At 42.9% G+C, this 21,525-nt stretch overlaps 1 protein-coding gene across 5 annotated transcripts in view; it reads right to left on the bottom strand.

The window, feature by feature from the left end:
• Positions 1-21,525, bottom strand: part of anks1b (ankyrin repeat and sterile alpha motif domain containing 1B) — a 187,064-nt gene that overhangs the window by 93,444 nt on the left and 72,095 nt on the right. For all 5 annotated transcript variants that reach the window (XM_053641558.1, XM_053641559.1, XM_053641560.1 and 2 more), the window contains 2 exons: positions 16,711-16,827; positions 5,351-5,504 (listed from right to left, as the gene is read on the bottom strand). In XM_053641558.1, coding sequence (XP_053497533.1) covers positions 5,351-5,504; positions 16,711-16,827 — 271 coding nt within the window. The remainder of the gene's footprint in view (positions 1-5,350; positions 5,505-16,710; positions 16,828-21,525) is intronic.

Below are 21,525 nucleotides of genomic sequence, written 5' to 3'. Positions count from 1 at the left end.
TTCCTTCCTGAGCATCTGATCAAAACATACAGCAGCTGTTTGGGACGGTCGCCATTTTTACCGGGGCCACTCGGGCCTTTCCCAGGGATAAATGAGGAGACACTTAAATGATCAAGTTTTATATCCGGATTTAAAAGCTGTCTACAGAGGCAACATTGACAGCACCATGGATCTTAGTAAGCCATACTAAAAAACTCTAAATATACCCACTTCTACCCATCTCTTTCCACCTTTCCTCTTCATACACATCCTCACAAAAGCGTCATGAACACTGCGGTGCTTCCCTACTTCCCTTCTCCCTTGCCTTCCTTTCTTATGCAAACGACACTGGAATATTCATGAAGCACTAAACTGCACTGTGTTAATTATTTAAAAAAAACTGTCAGCCTCTTTCGGCGTGGCACAACGAGATTGTGTTGCTCTTTTCCTCGCTCTGGAACTGCATTTCGCTGCAAGCAGGTGGTGAAGGAGCCATTTGCTGCACATTAGAGCATTTGTCTTCACTGATGAAGGACAAGACTGCAAACTCAACACGCTCATATGATCTGTGAGGGTAAACTAGGCACGGAGGGGCACACAGGCAGTAGGAGAGGATGTTTTGTCCTACACAGACAGGGCATCAATACAGGGATACACTTATCCTACAGGGAGGGTTAGCTAGGTTAGCAGAAAGTTATCACTGTGTACACACATACACAGTGTTTTTATAATGATTTTATTTGAATATTATTGTTTTTTAAAAATTTATTTAAAAGTCAATTCTGGACTCCACATGACCTGTGTAGGTGTGCTGTGGTATTTAGCATCGAGACGTCAGCAGCAGATCCTTTAAGTCCTGTAAGTTGTGAGGTGGGGCCTCCGTGGATCGGACATGTTTGTCCAGAACGCTGGATCGGATTGAGATCTGGGGAATTCGGATGTCGAGTCAACACCTTTAACTCTTTATCATGTTCCTCAAACCGTTCCTGAACAGTTTCTGCACTGTGTCAGGGAGCGTTATCCTGCTGAAAGAGGCCACTGATATTAGGGAATACAGTTGCTATGAAGGTGTGTACCTGGTCTGCAACAACGTTTAGGTAGGCGGTACGTGTCAAAGTAACATCCGCATGATGTTTTCCCAGCAGAACGTTGCCCAGAGCATCACACTGCCTCCACATGGGCACCCATGCCCCACCGGTTCTCCTTCCTTGGACCACTTTTGGTAGGTACTAACCACCGCATACCGAGGACACCCCACAAGACCTGCCGTTTTGGAGATGCTCTGACCCGGTCGTCTAGCCATCACAATTACGCCCTCAAAGCTGCTCAGATCCTTACACTTACCTATTTTTCCTGCTTCCAACTGACTGTTCACTCGCACTTTTAATGATTTATGTATTTTTACTGATTTCAGGCGTGAAGTAGTCTTGCTCTACTGTCAGATCATTTTTGCTCATTTTAAGCTCTTTCAAGCAACAAGTCAAATTATCTGCCAATAGAATTAGAAAACCTAAAACTTGGTAAAATAAATAAATAAATAAATAAATAAAAGTTACCTTGTAAGTCTAGAAATAGTTTTAATAATCTTATATTTGGTTATAATAGAAATATTCAATAAACTGAACCATATCCAAGACATTTTCACTTGCTAAGATATTAAATTATTAATATTTTTTGCAGTGCTCAGAGACAGTTAAAGAAGACTAATGTAGATCCGGCATTAACTTTACCGTCGTGCTCACTGCTTATAAACATGTACTGAAGGTTTCACGAGTTCCACATTCAAATTTGGGAACAAAAAGTGCCGAGTCATTTTGTTCAAGTGTCTCCGGAAAACGCTAAAACTCCTCAGTACTCTACCGCCTCGACAAGCTCAAGCGTTTCACTAGATCGAAGCCATGGCCTTAGAAACGCCCTCGTGCCACCACGAAGACTGCGCCGAAAACACTACTGAAGACCGATACGAGAAAACACGAGATACTATTACTCAGATTCCACTGTACTCGTTCATGACGTCTTGTCTGGCAGGAAAATAAATTCCCGTAAATAAGCTTTAATAATGTCTCTATATTTAATAATCCTGCAGACTCGCAGATGCCTACAGCTTCACAGCACCGTACAGCATTATGTAAACAGTGGGATGGTGGGTCCTGACTCACATAAACCCTTTCGCTGCAGCAGGTGTGAATCAGCCTGCCTACAGGCATCTCGGCTCGGCTGCAGCACAGCGCCATGGCAACCCACAGGTGACCATCTGTTTCCACGACAACCTTAAGTCTCAGAACATGCCAGTGCAACCACAGCAGAAATTCGGCCATCTGAAATGTCTTTACGACACGAGCGGGCATGTAGGTGGCAATGTTGATCCAGAATCTGCACTGTGCACTCTTACACTTTAATATTATTATGTAGGGAAACGTCCTGCACTTCCACCACAAATATACAGTTATGAGTACATACTATACCTCTGAAAAGTTTTGGACTGATCACATGTTCTTTATTTAAACAAATAACAATGGAAAAGATCTGGAGAGACCTTCTCTGGGTATAATATCTAGTACTATATATATATATTATTTAGACGATAGACTCTAGTAAATATGTTTTTGATCTTAAACATTTTATTCTTAAATTTGAAATAGCTGAAGCCTAATATATAAGCATTTTGCAGACTCAGGTAGGCGTGGAATCAAAACCCGCCCACAGGGATGTGGAGGAGATTCAGCTGGGCAGTGTGTGCCATTTGAATGGTTAAGTGTGTGTGTGTGTGTGTGTGTGTGGCAGCTGATAGTTCAGTAATAGCAGAGATTAATCTCAGGAAGAAGAAAGAAGGACAGTCAGTCGCACAGACAAGTCCGCATGCAATACTTTCCGTACACTGAGCCAGGCACGCGCACAAACTTTCACTCAAATGCTCTGTATTTCACATGTACTTTAGCCACGCCCACTTCTACCACTACACTATTTTAATAAGACTGCTATGTAATATGTCATTTTACCCGTTTGAATAATTGTAATAAATATTGAGCCCCTTCATATGTAGTTTGTGCTTTACATGGTATATGGAGGTGTTTTCAAAACCTGGAAAGTCTCCACAATAATTTACAGACTAAAAACGAAAATATCCGAGTTACCGGTGAAAGATTTCCCAGCGTGCGGGTGCCAGAACATCGCTCTTCAACATGCATGTACTGTATATGGTGCTGCGGATGCAGTGCGGCTATTTAAATAATTTTCTGTATTTCTTCATACATTTGACCTGGAATGTGATCAGATCTTCATCTGAGTGCTAAAACTGGGTAAAGAGAACCCAGTGAAACAAATGACACCAAAACATCATCGTTTCTTGCGTTTATTTATTGAGCAAAATTATCCAACGTTAAATATCCTTGTCCAAAAAAGTATGTGAACCTCTTGGAGTATCGCGTGGCTAATATTACCAGGATAGCCTTCTTTCAGCTCAGAAATATTGCTAAGATAAGAGCATACCTGATTCTCTCTCTCTCGCTCTCACACTCTCTGTCGAGCTACACATGATACTCCTGAGATGCCAGTGATCCTGACCCCTTCTGCTCTCTGGACCTGCCTGATCCATCCTGACGCCCTGCTTCTGGTTGGAGTTCTCATCACTCGGTGATCGTCACATGCTGCTGCTGAGGCTGTCCCCACATGGAGAGCCGAAAGATCACTGACATTACAGAGGATGGTACCACTGAAAAACCATAAAGATGGCTCTGGATCGCAATTCATATGAACAGTTTTGCTACGGTGTCTTAGGACGGCAACTGCCATGAACATTTTAGCACTCGAGTCTCCATCAGTGACCAGAGGAGAACGTCAACAAAATAGACTCCATGTGAAAACTGTCATGACTTTACTGTTCACACACCTGCACTATTTGACCATGTAGTACACAGTTAGAGATGGAAATCGTTTATAATTGCACTGACTGCACGATCTGGTGTCGCCCAGATGTTGACGGGCTCCCTTTTCCGTCTGGTTCCTCTCGAGGTTTCTTCCTCACATTGTCTCAGAGAGGTTTTTCCTCGCCGCCATCAGGTGCTCATTAGGCATAAATTTCTAAATGTTCAATTTATATCCTACATTTATATTTCATATTTCTGTAAAGCTGCTTTGTGACACTGCCCATTGTTAAACGTGCTACAGAAATAAAACTGAATCGAAGTACGAGTTAATTTCAAGAGGGAACTGACGGCAGGTGTTTCAATCAAGGGGATGGCAATCGGGCATGAGATTAGCAGACCCTCCCATCTTTCGAGCACATAAACTTGGGTCTCCTCTATCAGAGACTGGTCTTCACTACTCAGGGTTACTGTGTGGAAGTGTTCCATGCCTCGATCAAAGGAGATTCCTGAGGAACTCAGAAAATAGCAAGAAGGAAGCCATTACTCTCCAAAAAGAACCCACCCGAGGGACGGGGGGGGGAAGTATCATGGTTTGGGGCTGCTTTTCGGCCAGGATAGCTTGCTATTATCGATGGATCTGTAAATTCTGGATTGTACCAGTAAACTCTATGTCAGGGCGTCTGTCTGTGAACTGAAGCTTAACCATAAGTGCATGCAGCAAGACAATGACCCTAAGTTCACAAGTAAGTCTATAAACAAATGGTTTACGCAGAAGAAATGTCACGTTTTGGTCAAAGACCAGACCTTAACCCAATAGAAATGTTCTGGAAGAACCTAAAAAGAGCAGTTCATGCAGGAAGCGTCACTTAGTCGAAGCGGATTTGTAAGGAGGAATGGGCCAAAATTCCTCCAACGTGTTGCGTGCGACTGATCCGCAGTTCCTGTAAACATTTAGTTGAAGTTGTTGCTCAACGGGGTCACGGCAGTTACTGAAAGCAAAGGTTCACGTATTGTTTCCAAGAAAGAGATTTAATGTTGGATAATTTTGCTCAATAAATAAATGTAAAAATATATATATATATATATATATACACAAAAAAAAATAATCTGTAAATCATTTTGTATCATTTGTTTAATTTGATTCTCTTGATCTAGTTTCAGGACTCAGAAGATCTGATCACATTTCAGCTCAGATTTATACAGAAATACACTGACTGTACGTTGCATGTGAACGTTTTATTAGATTTTTTCTGCGAGACTGGGTTGAGTTAAAGGGTATCAATAAAAGCTCTCCGCTATGACAGAAACCCAAGGTCTGCAGTCTTCTCTGGGTGATGTACGTGCTCAAGAGCTGCTCCACTCTGACAGACACAGAACTATGATCTGATTTGGATGGATGTCTGTAGTGTTGTTTGTTTGTTTGTTTTTTCAGTTCCTTACAGATTGATGATGTCATGCCTCAGATAAATGCTAGGAAGAGGTGCGTATAATGTAGAATAACTGACCATTGCGGGGACAGGAGTTAAGGAGGTGGATGTCCAGGGAGCAGGGTTTACGCGTGACAGCCGTGGTCACTGACTCGTACGGATTATCTTCCTCCTCGGGTGAAAAAACGTCCAGAGAGGAAGACTGGATGATCTCCACACAATGTTTAGAGTCCTGTTTAGAGCAGAGCAAAAAACAACATATATACAGGTCATTCAGCAGCAGTGCTAATTCCCAAACCCACAACACTTACCATGCGAGAAAAGTGCCTTAAAGACGCTTTAGCTGTACATATAACTACAGTCAGTCAAAGAAAACCTTTCTTCTACCATTCTTACAGTATAGGTTCGATCTCTATATGATGGACATAGACGTAAGTGGGATCTGTTAAGCACTAAGATTCTTTTTCGTGTTAATTACGCATAAAGTCTGGTTATCCAACAGACAGTACAGAGCCACAACCGCAACATGTCAGTAGTCTTAATGAACGGATAAATAACGAACACGCACTGCTGGACGTACACCAGAGAACTGTCTCTGAACCTTCGTCCACGTTTACACACTGATTTCCAAAGTATCTATTTACGTAAATTCATTCTGAGATGGCAGAGACTGCGCCTCCTGTCTGCTCCAGCCCCGCGTGGCAGCCTTCCCGAACACTCGCTATAAAGAGTGGCCAAATGATACAAGAAACTGATCAGGAGGTAAAGATTAGATCATCAGTGCGTCACTACTGAGAGTGAAACGCATCGCGGCGTGTACAAAATAAAAATCCGCTGTTAGGAGTAATTCTTCCAAGAATTCTACTTCCTTTTCACCTACAGGATGGAAGGGAAACCTGACCACTCACTTCCTCTAACCTCCAACTGCTTACACTCTCTCTCTCTCTCTCTCTCTCTCTCTCTCTCTCTGTCTCTCTCTCTGACACGCTCTAACAATGAACTATGGGGAAATTCCTGGGAAACAAAAGGGAAACCAGCAGATAGAACAGTAAGGAAAACAGTGTCCGAGAGATACGAGTGTGCTCTGGCTGGAGCTGGAATGTTAGTTACAGATGCCGTCTTTAGAGTGTAAGAAACGGATGGACGTCCATAAACTTCTTATCTAATACTCTTACACTGTATGCACATACACACTGAAAAAAGAGCTAGAAAAAGAGAGACGGAAGGAGTAAACAGGTGAAAAAAGTCGCATTCTTACACACACACACACACACACACTAAGAGGAACACAGTTCAGCCTGTACCTGTAAACTCGGGTCTGTTCCTCTAGCTTGACCACTGAAGCGAGATCAACTCGGCAAACATGTTACTAAACGTCCTCGTCTTTGCAACTGTCCAAGCCTCTCCCACTTCTCTACTTCCCCTGCCTCTCTCTGTCTTTGTCTGGTCTGATGGCAGAGATATGGCCAAAGAGCAACTTTGTGCAAAAAAGGAAGCAAACACGCAAACATGCGCAATCGCGCCCATTAATTATCAACTGCACGTGCTGCAGAAAATACACCTCGACTCCACCGTTTTTCACCTGTTCCTTCACCGGGTTTCTTTCTCCCATCTGTTCTCTCTTTCAGTCTGTAGAAACAGTAGATACTGTATCTGATGTGAATAAGCACAGTCATTTCCTGTGATTTTCTCATTACTGCTGCATGTTTGATTTCGGGGAGGGTGGGGGGACGGGACGGGACGGGACACTGGAGGACAGAAGCCCCTCTCACAGCACGGCATGGCAGATACTGGAGGGATTTTTAAAACTAAAACAACAACAACAACAACGACAGCGAGAGTTGTTGGAGAAAAAAAGAAAAGAAAGTGAGAGTGAGAAAGAGAGAGAGAGAGAGAGAGAGAGAGAGAATGTATGGCAGAAAGGTTAGAAATCCTCACTGAAGACACACAGGAACTGTTGTTACACAATGAAGCAACACGCCTGAGCAACAGTTGTGCAAATACTTTATTATATATTATTTACTACACTTCCGAAGGCCAAGGCGGTTTTACAGTTTAAACATTTCACCACAGATACAGAACAAATTTAAACATCCTGAACAAACCCACAACATCTTGGTCCAGTATCACTCACGCGGCGTTCAGCAGTAAACTGAGGTGCTTTTAACGTACGCGGTGTTTATTCTGATTGAATTGAACCCTGGAGAGTTTCCTCTTCGGTGTGGTTTGCTCCTGAATCGATCCGGCTGCAGGACGTGAACCGGACATGCCGGACGTCTTCGGTTGCGGATTACATTTTTCTGAGCTGCTAAACTCGGAGCTGAACTGAAACACCATGTGTTGGGGAGATTTGAACCGAGGAGCCGAAAGAGAATATATTAATACTATGTTAAAAATGCAATATACTTAAAGAATATACAAATTAATAATATTAATAGAATTGTCTAGTAATTTATCGAGCACCGGCTCCGGTGTTGTCATCAGCAAGAATAACTGAACAATAAATAAAACAATAAAGTGTAGTCTTACTAAATTGCACCATCTACTGCCAGGCAGAGGAACTGCATTTATTTAATTCAGTCTGATGAAGAAGGGATGAAAGTGAAAGATCAGGCGAAGGGGGGGGGGGGGGGGGGGGGGGATGGGGAGGGTGTTGTGGGGAGATACCAAAAGCAGAGGCAGGGAAACCTGAGTGGAAACACTGCCAAAAAAAAACAGCCTTGAGACTGTTATTAGAAATTCCACTCTATTCAGACACCTAACAGTTTAAACACTCGGGTCTTAGGCACTGAATGAGCTTTAAAAAAAACACCAAAAAGCAAAAAAAAAAAAAACTGATTAACTAAATGAAGTCAGATGACAGGGAGAAGCAGCACAGAAGCTTTTTTCAATGAACCTTACACACACACACACACACACACACACACACACACACACTGAGTTTCTTTAATCTCTTGCTCTGTGTGACAGTCACGTAGGGAGAAACAGCAGTGAGACTCAGGACTAAAGAGAGAAGCAAATAAGTGCGGCATCCCCTAAAATATCCCCCCATCAAATCAGCAAATCAGACATAAAAAGGGTGAAGAGCTACAGTAGGCTTCCCTTTTGCTATTGTGCTTCTTGACCCCACAGCTTCATATCTCTAATGTACTACTCCGAGTGTGTGTTCTAGCACTCCCGCTAGGAGAGGTTCAGTTTCATCAGCTCCCAACCTCACAACACTCTCAGATCCTGGCGTTCGGGCTCTGCGTGATCTCATGTCCTAATGAAGGCATGGCTTGAAGCTTGGGAGATTCCCTCACCACACTGACAAAGAACAAAAAGAGCTTTGAGACTGTACCATTCTGAGAGAGAGCACTGAGTTCACTGACAGTGGATTTATTATTATTTTTTATATCCACCGTATGTTAATCTGGAATCAGACGCACGCAATTCGATCTGGGGGCGATTCTAGTTGACGAGCTCAACCTAGAAGAAGATAATGATAATATTATCTCTAATAAAACGAAATTCTTTTCTTTGCATATCCCAGATTGTTAGGAGCGCAGGGTCGGCGCGCGGGGTCGGAGAGCGGGGTCAGCCGTGACACGGCACCTCTAGAGCACACAGGGTCAAGGGCCTTGCTCAAGACAGTGGCAGCTTGGTGGTGCTGGGGCTTGAACCCGTGACCTGATCCACCACTGCACATCCACCTCACATTGCTTATCTCTTGACTTTCCAATCCAAAAATAATCCGATTACATTTCTTTCATATTGTGATGTTTGGATTATGTCACTGATTACATGTATTATGAAGTAATGTGTAACTGTAAGGGAATACATTTTTAAAGTAACCCTCCCAACCCGGCTTAGCAGTTACATTTACGGCATCTCTGGCAGACGCCCTTATCCAGAGCGACTTACATTCATCTCATTTATACAACTGAGCAGTTGAGGGTTAAGAGCCTTGCTCAAGGGCCCAACAGTGGCAGCTTGAACTCCTGACCTTCTGAGCAGTAACCCAGAGCCTTTAACCACCGAGTTACTGATCGGGGTCAAGCTCGGGGGGGGGTCAAGCCTCACCCTGCGCTCTGACCCGAGCTTCCTGGGTACACTGGGGTATACAAAGGAAAGAATTTCACTGTGCTGTAATCTACACGTGCCCAATAAAGACTCATTATTATTATTATTATAATTTAAAAAGCCTGAGGAACGATCCAGAACGTTCTGCCCATGTTTAAAAACATGTTACTCAATGATGTATTTAATGAGATATCCGTTTCTAGCTGTTGAACTGTCGGAGCGTGACTTTACACCAATTAAAATAAGTGTAAAGCTCTGACTTCTGCATTTTTATTTTTTTTTTCAGGACTGAATGAAACTTGGATTCATCCAAACGGTGTTTTACTGACCAAACGAATACGAACAATAGCCACTGATGCTGCAGAGCCCTATTTGTCTGACACCTCTTCTGATATTACATTAGCAGAATGGCACAAATGGTTACATGTTAGGAGCAGGCTGGCTCGGGAGGTTTCTTGGCGTAGCATGAAGGCTCCCAGGAAAAAGGTTGCCTCAGTTAATGTGTGTGTTTAAAGCCTGACAAACCTCACGGTTAAAACTCAGCGAAAAGGCATAGCGTACAGGCAGTGTGGTTTGCTAGAATTACTAGCGTAACCAGACTCACGTTAGCCAGTGAAATCTTTTTGCGTAAGAGCTAACAACGTATTAGAGAAATTTCCTTTGAAATAAAAACGGACTTGAGAATCTAGAAAGCAACTGAGTGAGCAGATCATTGTTATTTCGTAGTGAAGAACGAACTGCGAGACCTATCGGATTAAACGCGGTACTTTTACAGAATGCTTTGGTAAAATTGTAAGGCATGTAAAAACGTGTTCGTCAGGCTTTGAGAAGATTAGCAGAGACGTACACGGGGCGAAGTTAAACCTTGGGGATTTATTTACATAAAGGCAAGCGAAAAAGCAGTATCCTAAATAAATAAATAAATAAATAAATAAATAAATTCCAAACCCCATGAGGCAAATACGATAACAAATGACTAGCAGAAAATGCAAAACAGGGAAAACAAGCAAAGAAAAGGACAAACGAATGTAAATACAGGAGTAAAATGAGCAGTTCATCTACGACTGGTGAGGACCTTCAGAATGCAGGGCGGCTTGAGTGACTGTAATTGTAGAAACTGTGGGCATGGTTACAGACTGGAGATTCTGGAGGATTGGGCAGTTGTGACAACATTAAAGAATGAAAAATAGCACATTTAACACACTCCTTTCTGGTGTCCAATCAGGTAGCGGAGACTGTAAATACAATATGCTACGACTACTAGTAATAACCTGGAGGGTTGAAGCTGAAGTCCTTTCAGCAAGAAGAATCACAAGTCTTTACTGCACACCACACACACACGTACCTTTTCGCTGGATCGATTAAATTGTAGAGGTGTGTACACACACACACACACACACGAGATTGAAGCGGTCGTATTTCAGATCACGGTATCCAAATGTCTAAGTGCCGAAGACATGCCCTACGTATCTACACGCACACGTACTCTTCAAAGTAACAGACAGTAGATTTCATTCAGAAACGTGTCACGGCAAAGTTTATAACGCAACACATGTGCAAGCGGCATTCTGAGCACTGCAGCAAGGGGGCGCTGTAGTCAGCTCAGGGCAGAGCCTAATTTCTCCTCATTCGGCGAGTCTCTTGCAGAGCTGGTTTGTCCATATAAACACGAAACGCAGCCCGATCACACAGCAATTGAAAACGTCGGTAAGAATTTGCGTGTTCTGTTCATTCTGACAAATAAAAACGTCAGGAGAAAATGGAAGCAGCTTCAGGACAGATTTGTCAACACCAGGAGAAAGAAAACGCTGCTGGTGGATATACCACTATTCTGGAAATGCTTCGATGGCTCATGTGGAATAAATGTGCCAGAAGCACCGATTTCATCTCAGACTGCGTGAATATCTCTGATTTAAACCATTCTGTAAAAATAAAAAAATTAAAAAACTCAGCATGTGAGATTACAGATGTTTGTTCAACAAACAAGATAAGATTTGACCACAATTAATAAAAATATGATGTTGTGGAATATAAACAGAAGCGCAGTATATGCACTACTTAATGAAATAAAAACACACGAAGCGCATCACAGTTAAAAGCACGACGGGCGAGTAGCGCCTGTGTCTTATAAGTGCATACGTGTCCTTTTTGTTTCACCGAAGTCACTGAACGTTTCAGAATAATTACTGAAACAAGGAAATGTTCTGGACGGATAGAGTATACCAGCTGTTGTACAGTCAGGTCCATAAGTATTCGGACAGCGATGCAATTTTTTGTAACTGTGCCTCTGTACACCGCCACAGTGGATCCGAAATGACGCAATCAAGATGCGACTGGAGTGTAGATTTACTTCAAGGGGTTTAACAAAAACGTTAACTGTTACAGCCGTTTTTTTTTTTTTACAGAGTCTCTCCATTTTCACAGGCTCAAAAGTAATTCATCCCTCGGGATGCTTTCTGTCGCCTTCAGCTGCTGCTTGTTTGAGTCGTTCTGCGTTCAGTTTTGTCTTCAGTAAGTGAAAAGCAGCTCAATGGGGTCGAGGTCATCTGACACTTAAGGACATTTAATTTCTTTGCCTTAGGAAGCGCTTGGGTTGCTTTCGCTGTATGTTTTGGGTCGTTATCCATCTGTGTTGTGAAGCACTGTCCTATCGGTTTTGCAGCATTTGACTGAATCTGAGTAGAAAGTATCACTCTATACACTTCAGAAATCATCCTGCTCCTTCCATCAGCAGTTTCATCATCAATAAACAGCAGTGAAGCAGTTCCACTGGCAGCCTTGCATGCCCACGCCATAACACTTCCTCCACCATGTTTAACAGATGACGTGGCATACTTTAGATCATGAGCCTTTCCTTCTCCAAACTCTTCTCTGCCCATCATTCTAGTACAAGTTCATCTTAGTTTCCTCTGCCCACAGAATCTTGTTCCAGAACTGGTCATGTTTTTATTTTATTTTTTTAAGATGTTTTCTAGCCAAGTCTAATCCGGCCTTTCTGTTCTTGTGTGTTACCAGAGGTTTTCATCTTGAGGTAAACCGTCTGTATTTACATTCATGAAGGTGTTTCTTGATTGTAGACTTTGACAACGATATGCCTTCAGTACCTCCTCCAGAGTCTTCTTGACTTGGTTGTGAAAGGGTTTTCTTCACTAAGGAAAGATTTCTGCGATCATCCATTTTAGTTGTGTCCCATGGTCTTCCAGAGCTTTTGGTGTTGCTGCGCTGGCCAGTGCAGTCCTTCTTTTTAAGAATGTACCAAATTGTTGATTTGGCCACTCCTAAAGTTTCTGTTTTACTTTTTCAGCCTAATGATGGCCTCCTTCAGATGCATCAATACCTGTTTGCAACTGCATAGTGAGAGTTCCTGTGAACAGCTACCAAATGCAAATTCAACACTTGGAATCAACTCCAGACCTTTTATCTCATTAAGTTCTCGTGAAATAATGAGGAAACAGGCCGTACCTGGCCATGAGCTTACCAGTCAATTGTCCACTTACTTTTGAGCCTGTGAAAAAGGGTAATGCAGCATTTTTTGTTAATTTAGATTTAAATTAAGGCTGAACGTCTACACTTCAATCACATCTGGATTGCTTCATTTCAAATCCACTGCGGTGGTGCACAGTACAGAGGCACAATCACAAAAGTTGTGACATTGTCCAAATACTTATGGACCTGACTGTATATACTGAACTAAACCGACATGTTGGTAGCTGCTGCTCAGTGTGGCGCTATGCTTAGGAGGTACTTTAGTCCAGTTCAAAATATTACACGCCTTATGTAACGTGGGATCATGTCATTTACTGAGCTACATGCTCCATCCACGATACTTCTCTGGAATTACCGCTTTACGTTTAGGATTATTGGTATACGGCATGTTACGTTTTGGATTATTGGTATATACGGCGTGTTACGTTTAGGATTATTGTTATATACGGCGTGTTACGTTTCGGATTATTTGTATACGGCGTGTTACGTTTCGGATTATTGTTATATACGGCGTGTTACGTTTCGGATTATTGGTATACGGCGTGTTACGTTTCGGATTATTTGTATACGGCGTGTTACGTTTCGGATTATTGTTATATACGGCGTGTTACGTTTCGGATTATTGGTATACGGCGTGTTACGTTTCGGATTATTGGTATACGGCGTGTTACGTTTCGGATTATTTGTATACGGCGTGTTACGTTTCGGATTATTGGTACACGGCGTGTTACGTTTAGGATTATTGGTATACGGCGTGTTACGTTTCGGATTATTGGTACACGGCGTGTTACGTTTCGGATTATTGGTATACGGCGTGTTACGTTTAGGATTATTGGTATACGGCGTGTTACGTTTAGGATTATTGGTATACGGCGTGTTGTGTTCCGTTTTCAGAAAGTTCAGCTTTCGCGCCATCTTTCCACAGGGGTGCCGTAAAACATCCAGATGGTCACTTGGAAGTTTGAGATGGATAACATCTTTTTAAGAGTAAAGATTCCCTTGAGGTACCCCACCATTACTGCTCACCTGTTCACTTTTTTCTTCTTTTTTTTTTTAAATCAAACATTCATGAGGTCAGACAGTGTCAAGGACGAGAGATGTTTGCACATCCTGAACCGATGGCCAGAGAGTCTTAGAAAGTTTTGGGGGTTCAGTATACGGCACTTAGCAAGTGGAAATATCTGAAATATACTCAAATGGATCTACTATTTCCTATTATAAGATTATACTCAATTCGACTCTTAATAACTAAGATTATTAAACCTATTTCTAGCCATTTTCAAATAATTTCAAGTATAAAATAGGTCATTTTGCTCATTTTTAGTATTTTTGTTTTTTTAGAAAGAATCAAAATGACCTGCTAATAGAACAAGAACATTTTTAAAATGTCCAGAAATAGGTTTAATAACCTGTTTGATTTACTGTTATGGTATAAGAGGAAATACTAGAGAAGTAGGATTACACTGAAGATCTTTTCACATGCTTTTGCACGGAGATTTTATAAATAGCAGGTTACACACGGCGAAGTTTCACAGCAAGGCAGATCTAACGTGATTACACAAGCGGACATCTGATTCCAGCTCCTCTGTTCATTATGATAGAAAGTGGGCTGTGCGTATTTATTAGCATGATTTAGATGAAGATTCGTGATCCAGATCATTCAGTTAGCTCAGCTTTTCCTCAGAACTGCATGGCCAATGACTGCCAAGCTTTCACAGCTATGTGAAGAGGAGAAGGTGAAGAAGGAGAAAGAGAGAATGGACAGAGAAAAGGTGCTCCCCACTCCTCTCTATTTCTCTCTCTCGTCTTGTGCAGCGCTGTGACGCACCTTTTTTGGATGGATTTGTCAATGCGAAGTAGGCGGATATCCCACGCCTTGCACTTTATGAATTTCTGTCTCCTAGCAACCATGAGAACCCTTGTGTGTGTGTGTGTGTGTGTGTCAGTGCAGGAGAAAAGGACTGACGAATTAAGCATGGCTGGAGGTGCAGAACTATTCCTCTTAACCGGAGGAATCCCATCCAAAACTCCCAGCCTCCTTCGCTGTTGCCATGGCAACAGAGGGATTTACACACACACACACACACACACACACACACACACGGTGCAGGTCCGTGGGCCGGCATGTGACTTGATTACACTTCCTGCAGCATAATTACATTTCCTGTGTGAGGGAGGAAATCCCTCCTCCATATAAACGCATGTGGGGTCTTCTCTTACTTATTACATTCAAGTCATAGAACACACACACACACACACACACACACACACACACACACACACACACACACACATGCGAACGCACACACATTTGTCTTACTAATTATTAATGCAGATAATTAATGCCCACACACACACACCTTTTCTCTCTCACCATTGTTCTGTCTTTATTTCTCTCTCTCTCTCTCTCTCTCTCTCACACACACACACACACACACACACACACACACACACACACTCTGCTAAGGAGCTTGGCTTCACTGTCAGATCCATACTGTAGCCCTCACACTTCACTTCTTCTATATAAAGTACTCATCTTCATATCTCTCTCTCCATCCATCCATCCATAGTGCTCTGGTAAGAAGTGCAGTGGGGTCTTTGCAGCTTACATCCGTCACGTTCCCATGGCAACACACTCACATTAAAAAAAGACGCAGGGACACACGCCGAAACACAAGCAAACAGCGCCACCACTCTACACAGTGTTTAACTACATGCACATCAATACACTAAACATCTAAATCAAGTCCATTTTTATTAACCCTGTACTTCATGGCAAGGCTCCGAATCTCCTGTACACGTATTCTGTCCTCTCGACCCTCATTCTGCTTCGTCTTCCGCCATCCTGAGAGAGGAGCTACTCTGACTGACGCTCGGGTTGCACATGCGCAGCAACTCTAAAAAACGTACAATTTTAAGATTTTGTTCGATTAAACGTGATGAAATAGGATTACGCGTCTAACTGGAGAGTACTTTTTTAATGATGTAAATATGATACAAAAACAATATGAACTCGCAGAAGCCATCAGGAGGTTGCCCAAATGATTCTTCTTTAATATAGCTAATAAAACGTTAGTTATCTAATCTAGATATCTTTGCATAGTATATAATACATCTACTTTGAGCGTGTGATTCATAAGGATGTCCAGGAGCAATGTTGCTAATATTCCGTGTCCAGATTCATCCTCTTCACCAATAATGAATGAATTTATCATGGTAAAGCACAGTGTTTATTCTGGTTTTATTGGGTTTATTTGTTAAGCAGTGATTTATTTTTTTCCTCGTGAGAATTCTCAGGCGACGCGCGGTCACTTTTTTGCAGGTTAATTGTACGAGTAAGAAATAAAAAAAGAATTGACTATTGCCCCTACAAACAGACACGCGAGCTTTGCTTCTCCGTAGAACTTTCTGCCGCCATCGTGACTGTCGTCAAGAGCCAAGTCTCGAATCGAAAACTCTGCCCGTACACTGCCACGCAAAAAAGTCTTTACTGGTCTTGAAAATCCATAAAACTGCTACCCGAAAGTTGAAATTCACACACTAACCATAATATACACTCAGCGTCCATGTTAACAGGAACATCTGTCTGAAAACCCACTCGTTTATGTACTGTACTGTATGTACTGTAGTTATCCAACGTGGCAGTAGTGACAGTGATACGTTTTTATAACCCTGCAGCTCAGGACTGAGTGTAATCAACTATAATCCTCTTTAAATGAACCTACAGCCAGATCCCATGATTTAATGAAAATGGTTTGTTCTGGATTGGATAGTTATTACACCACTCCATCCCCAGTGTGTGTGTAGGTATGTGCTTGTTTGGGCTGGTAAAAGGGACGGTTATCAAACTGTGTGTGTGTGTGTGTGTGTGTGTGTGTGTGTGTGTGTACCTGTGAAAAGCCCAGGTTTCTGCAGCCATTGCAGGGTGTAAGTGCCTCCCACAGACCTGAAGGGCCACAAGCCTTCTCCTCTTCCTCCATCGCTGAGGGCAACAGAGGAGTGGGCCACTACATGAAGAGAAATAACAAGCAGTTTACACACACACACACACACACACACACATACTAGTACACACTGTGTGTGTGACCACTGTGATTACACTTGATCCAGTTTGTATGTATGTAATTATGAGACACAAACGTAAGACAGTTCACACATTCTATGTGTGTGTGTGTGTGTGTGTGTGTGTGTGTGTGTGTGGTAATTATTGATCACATAACCAGCTGCAACTTCCTTGAGCTATAATGATAAATGGCTCTGTTACCCACAAGCCCTGGCAATCAGGGTACTTCACAAGTGATCAAAAAATTCCAGCACACAGAATCACAATCAGTGATCAGTGGGTTCCGTCCGGGTGTGTCCTACTGATCGCTCCGAGCTTGATTTGGACCAAATCACAGAGCAGGAGATGCACTGATTTTGTTCTATAAATATGCTTCCTTGTATTATATAAATTCACAAAACACGTGCACATTCACACTTCAGTCAAGTCTGCCCTCTCCTGGCCACATGGTGATACCGCAGGTAACCTACACTACTGAAAATAGTGCGGAGGGAAATCAGTGCACTGCTCTAACGCTCTATATATCAAGCAAAACTAAATTCTATATTATTATAGAAATGTATGGCCTTTCAATTTCAGCCACACTTTTTTTTTTGGCTTTTTTTTGTTTTGCTTTGGAAACACAGTTATACACAAGGTTGGTACATCAGCAGCCATTTTAAACACCGAGGCCCTGATTTACTAAGATGCCTGTACACGAGAAAAGGGCTAGGTATTTCCTTGTGGAAGGGAATGGAGGAAGGGAATCTAATCAGCCACGCTACCAACTGGATATATGTCTTTCCTTTAACCTGAATTTCCACAGTCCAAATTCTCCCATCCTGTCCTGGAACTGTCCCCACCTGCAGGATGCTGGAGTCTTGTTAGGTAGTTCTTAAAGTAACGTCTCCAGATGTTGTCCGGTAGAACTTGTGTCTCCACAAGTTTAAAATTGAGCAGTTTTCACTTTGAGTTGACTAGCCAAGGAAGTGCTGAGGAGTTGGGCCACCTCATCAGGTGAATAGAACTGAGTGCGCCTCTCAATGAGACCACCTGCAAAACTCATAACCTCAGTTATGGCTTGTAACCCTAGCACGACTTGGTGGCACTATACTTGTCTCGTCCACACTCCCGCAAAGTGTGATGAGGTAAAGGAACTGAAGACAAAATGATTTTTTTTTACTCAACAGCGGAGAATGTAGAGCCACAATGTCTCGTGAAGTTCCTTCTGCACACCAACGTCCCCACTCCCCCACCCCAAACCGCAAACCCCCCCCCCGCAACCCACCCCCACCCCCACCGCCGCAACCCCTCCAACACACAAAATTAGTGCCTTGTTCTGGTAATAATTCCCAGGGTTTTTCATGATCGGCAATTAATTGTAACAAGGCCATTAGGAAGGAATCAGTATCTACAGTCGGCAGGAGATCAATATGCACAGCCCAGGTGGTAAGGCACTCAAACAGAATACCCCGTCTCTTTTCCTGCAGACATCCAATGTCTACTATCTAGAGACCGGAACAATCCATGCCTGTGGAGTAAAAGGTCAGGTGGAATAAACATACTTGTGGCAACATCTTAGACAACCTAGGTTTGGCTCTCTACCTTTGGTAGAGTTGTGCTGGTGATGACTAATAGCTTCTCTACCCTGTAGAATACCGACACCGTGTGTCAGCAAAGACTCTTTCTGACCCGGCTTACTCTCAGAGTCCTTGATTAATAATTTGGTGATTGGATGCTGGGGTGAATGACTTCTGAATCCAACTCACTGTCCTGACTCATCCATCAGTATACAGTATAGTACAGTGTACCCCTTATGACTGACCAGAAGGTGGAAGACACCAAGTCTCTTTGCTTCCCTCTCATGCTTATGATATGAAGCAAGGCAGCTTCAGGAAGAGCTCATATCCTTCTTCCTCATATCCTTCTTCCTCATGTCCTTCTTCCTCAGAAGAGTGGTGGCATACAGTATCGATTAACACCTGCAATCACAACTTGCACGGTCTTCCCCACCAAGAGCTGAACTGCCTCTTAACAGTTGCCATAGCTTCTCTACAGCTCAGCAGAAGCTGGAGGTCATTAAACAGCGCTAAACACAACAATCCCAGTGATGAGCTTACACAGACCCTTATAGAGTCCAACTCAGTTTAGTCTTCACTACAGCTGGGCCTCCAGGCCGTCCAAGATGAACAGGCTTTATTGGGGTGCTTAAGTGAGGGTGGTCTGACCCAATCAGAAGCACTGTGAAAGCATCGTGGAAAGACTGGCGAAGTAGTCCACAAAGATGCCAATATTCATTTTGTAATCAGACAAGTGAGTATGTGTGCTCTGCCGGACCCAGCTGTGCTGCATTGAATGCTCCACTGAAAGAGAAGCATCAACTTGGTTGTGAAGCAGGGGGGAGATAGTAAAAGACACAACATGAAGTTTTCTCACATCCTTCCTCGCTGTTCAGAGGGCCAGATCCCTGCTGATTTACCTGGTAATCCCATGGTTGGGCAGAAGCTTGGAGCAGAATGGTGCGCTCTGATCCAGGTCTCATCCAGGATGGCATACACTTGCAGGTTGATAAAGCATCTCAATCATGACAAAAGATCTCTCTGGAGGAGGTCTAAGGTTGGCCTCATTAAGGATACCTCATGCTGTGCTGCATGTTTTGCATCGACTCCTCAAATTGCACTGGGCTGCTTGGTGAGACCAACCGTGGCATCAGATTTGATGGTTACTCCTCATCCAGGTCTCGTTCTTCTCCTTTGTCAGGATCTGGAATTTAGCACACTGGTTCGGGAAGTGCTTAGGACTATCACAGAAAGGATTGGGCTTATTTCTCGTATGCTACGAGGATGGAGCAGGAGAGATGGAAGGCCAGCTTTCACGACATGCTAGTCAGCTCCACGATGAATGGTCATTTTTAGAGAACTGGGACTTTTCGGACAAATCCTCGACCCGCTTTGACTTGGTGTTGTCCACCCGTGAACTCTGACCCATCCTCCTGAATTTGCACAGCCACCTGCAACCATCCTGTAAAGCCCATGACTGTCGGAACGGGAGTTTGTCTTGGTTCACATGCCGTTTGAAGTGAGCACTGAAAGGAGCAAATGTCACCAACTCTGATGTTGGAGCCATCCATCAGATATCCACAGATTATCCACTTTAGAGAAAGGTCACCAGGTTGCTCATATTGCTGTGCGAAGGCCTCCATTATATCTGTGAATGAGTCCCTGCTGTTGCTTTGTAGTTTCTCAGTAACATGACAGGCAGCTTTTTTGTCTTAACGTAAAGAGAGAGAAAATAAGGGAGGCAGATGACGGAATGACTGTTTATAGCTGCTATAACGTAAGTGATAACAGGAACTAGTCTGTCTTGCACAAATTAGTTCCTCGAGATTACATGCAGAAAGAGTACGACACACTGACTTCAGTAAAAGTGCTTCTAGCGTAGTAATAGTTCACTTGAGTAAAAGTCATCAACATAAGAGTAAATAACTCATCTGGTGGGAAAACCACTCACTTTAAAAATTAAAAATGACTTTATTATACGTCTACATTCCCAGACGAAAGAAAAATCAAAAACGAGATCTCGTTAACATCTCAGATGTTTCTCCTAGCCAATAACGAGGTTACACGAACATCAGACGGAGACGTCTGCTTAAGTCTCCCGCTTCTCAAACTTTTCTCCCGAGAAAAATACTCTCGCGTTTGTCTCCTATAAGGTTTCAGAAGCGATCTCAACATCACACACTCTGCAAGTCAAACGTCTCAATACGAACTCAAACATTTCTTCATATTACAGTACAAGAATAAATCTATTAATAATCTATTACTTCAAGGATTGAGTCGTAAGCCATCATCGTTATCCTTTTACGCAGAAAAAAAGCTCCAGGGTGATTGTAAATGAGTTTTACGAGAGAAACTCTGCCATGTTAAACAAAGAAAAATAGAACATACAATTATGGAATCCCTTTCTAGTGTGTTTGGGTAAAGTATACAATACCAGGCATTGAACACACGTTTAAGAACACTAGTTTGCTCAGAATATTTTCAGTTGCTGAAAGTTTCATTTCTATTGGAATCTCCAGCAAGCTTGTCGTGTGGAAACATGTGGCGTCCTCGGTTTTGACTATTTTCTCAGGGAGCATGGTGGCTTAGTGGGTAGCAAGTTTGCCTCACACCTCCAGGCTTGGGGGATCAATTTCCCATCTCCGCTCTGTGTACATGGAGCTTAACATGTTCTCCCTGTGCTTAGGGAGCGTCCTCCAGGTACTCCGCTTTCCTCCCCCGGTCCACTGTAGACTGATTAGCATCTCTAAATTGTCTGTAGTGAGTGTGTGTGTGTGTGTGATTGTGCCCTGCACCCCGTCCAGGGTGTCCCCTGCCTTGTGCCCCCAGTTGACTGGGATAGACTCCAGGCTCCTCACAACCCTATATAGGATAAGCAGAAATTTGTCATGTCTCATTTGTGTCTACTTTTATTTCTCCGAAGGAATTTTAGGAGAAACTTCTCACACACTGTTGATACCAAAATGAGAGAAATCGGAGAATCACTACTACCGTAAGTCTCCCAAGCTTAGGAAAAGCAACCTCTGAGCAATACGTTTTTCCTCCCGGATGACAGAACCGATCACTTCAGAACATCACACAGATCTTTCATACGGTAAAAGATC

This window comes from Ictalurus furcatus, chromosome 14 (genome assembly GCF_023375685.1).
Source record: "Ictalurus furcatus strain D&B chromosome 14, Billie_1.0, whole genome shotgun sequence".
NCBI classification, from domain to species: domain Eukaryota; kingdom Metazoa; phylum Chordata; class Actinopteri; order Siluriformes; family Ictaluridae; genus Ictalurus; species Ictalurus furcatus.
This window is presented reverse-complemented; position numbering and strand designations above follow the sequence as displayed.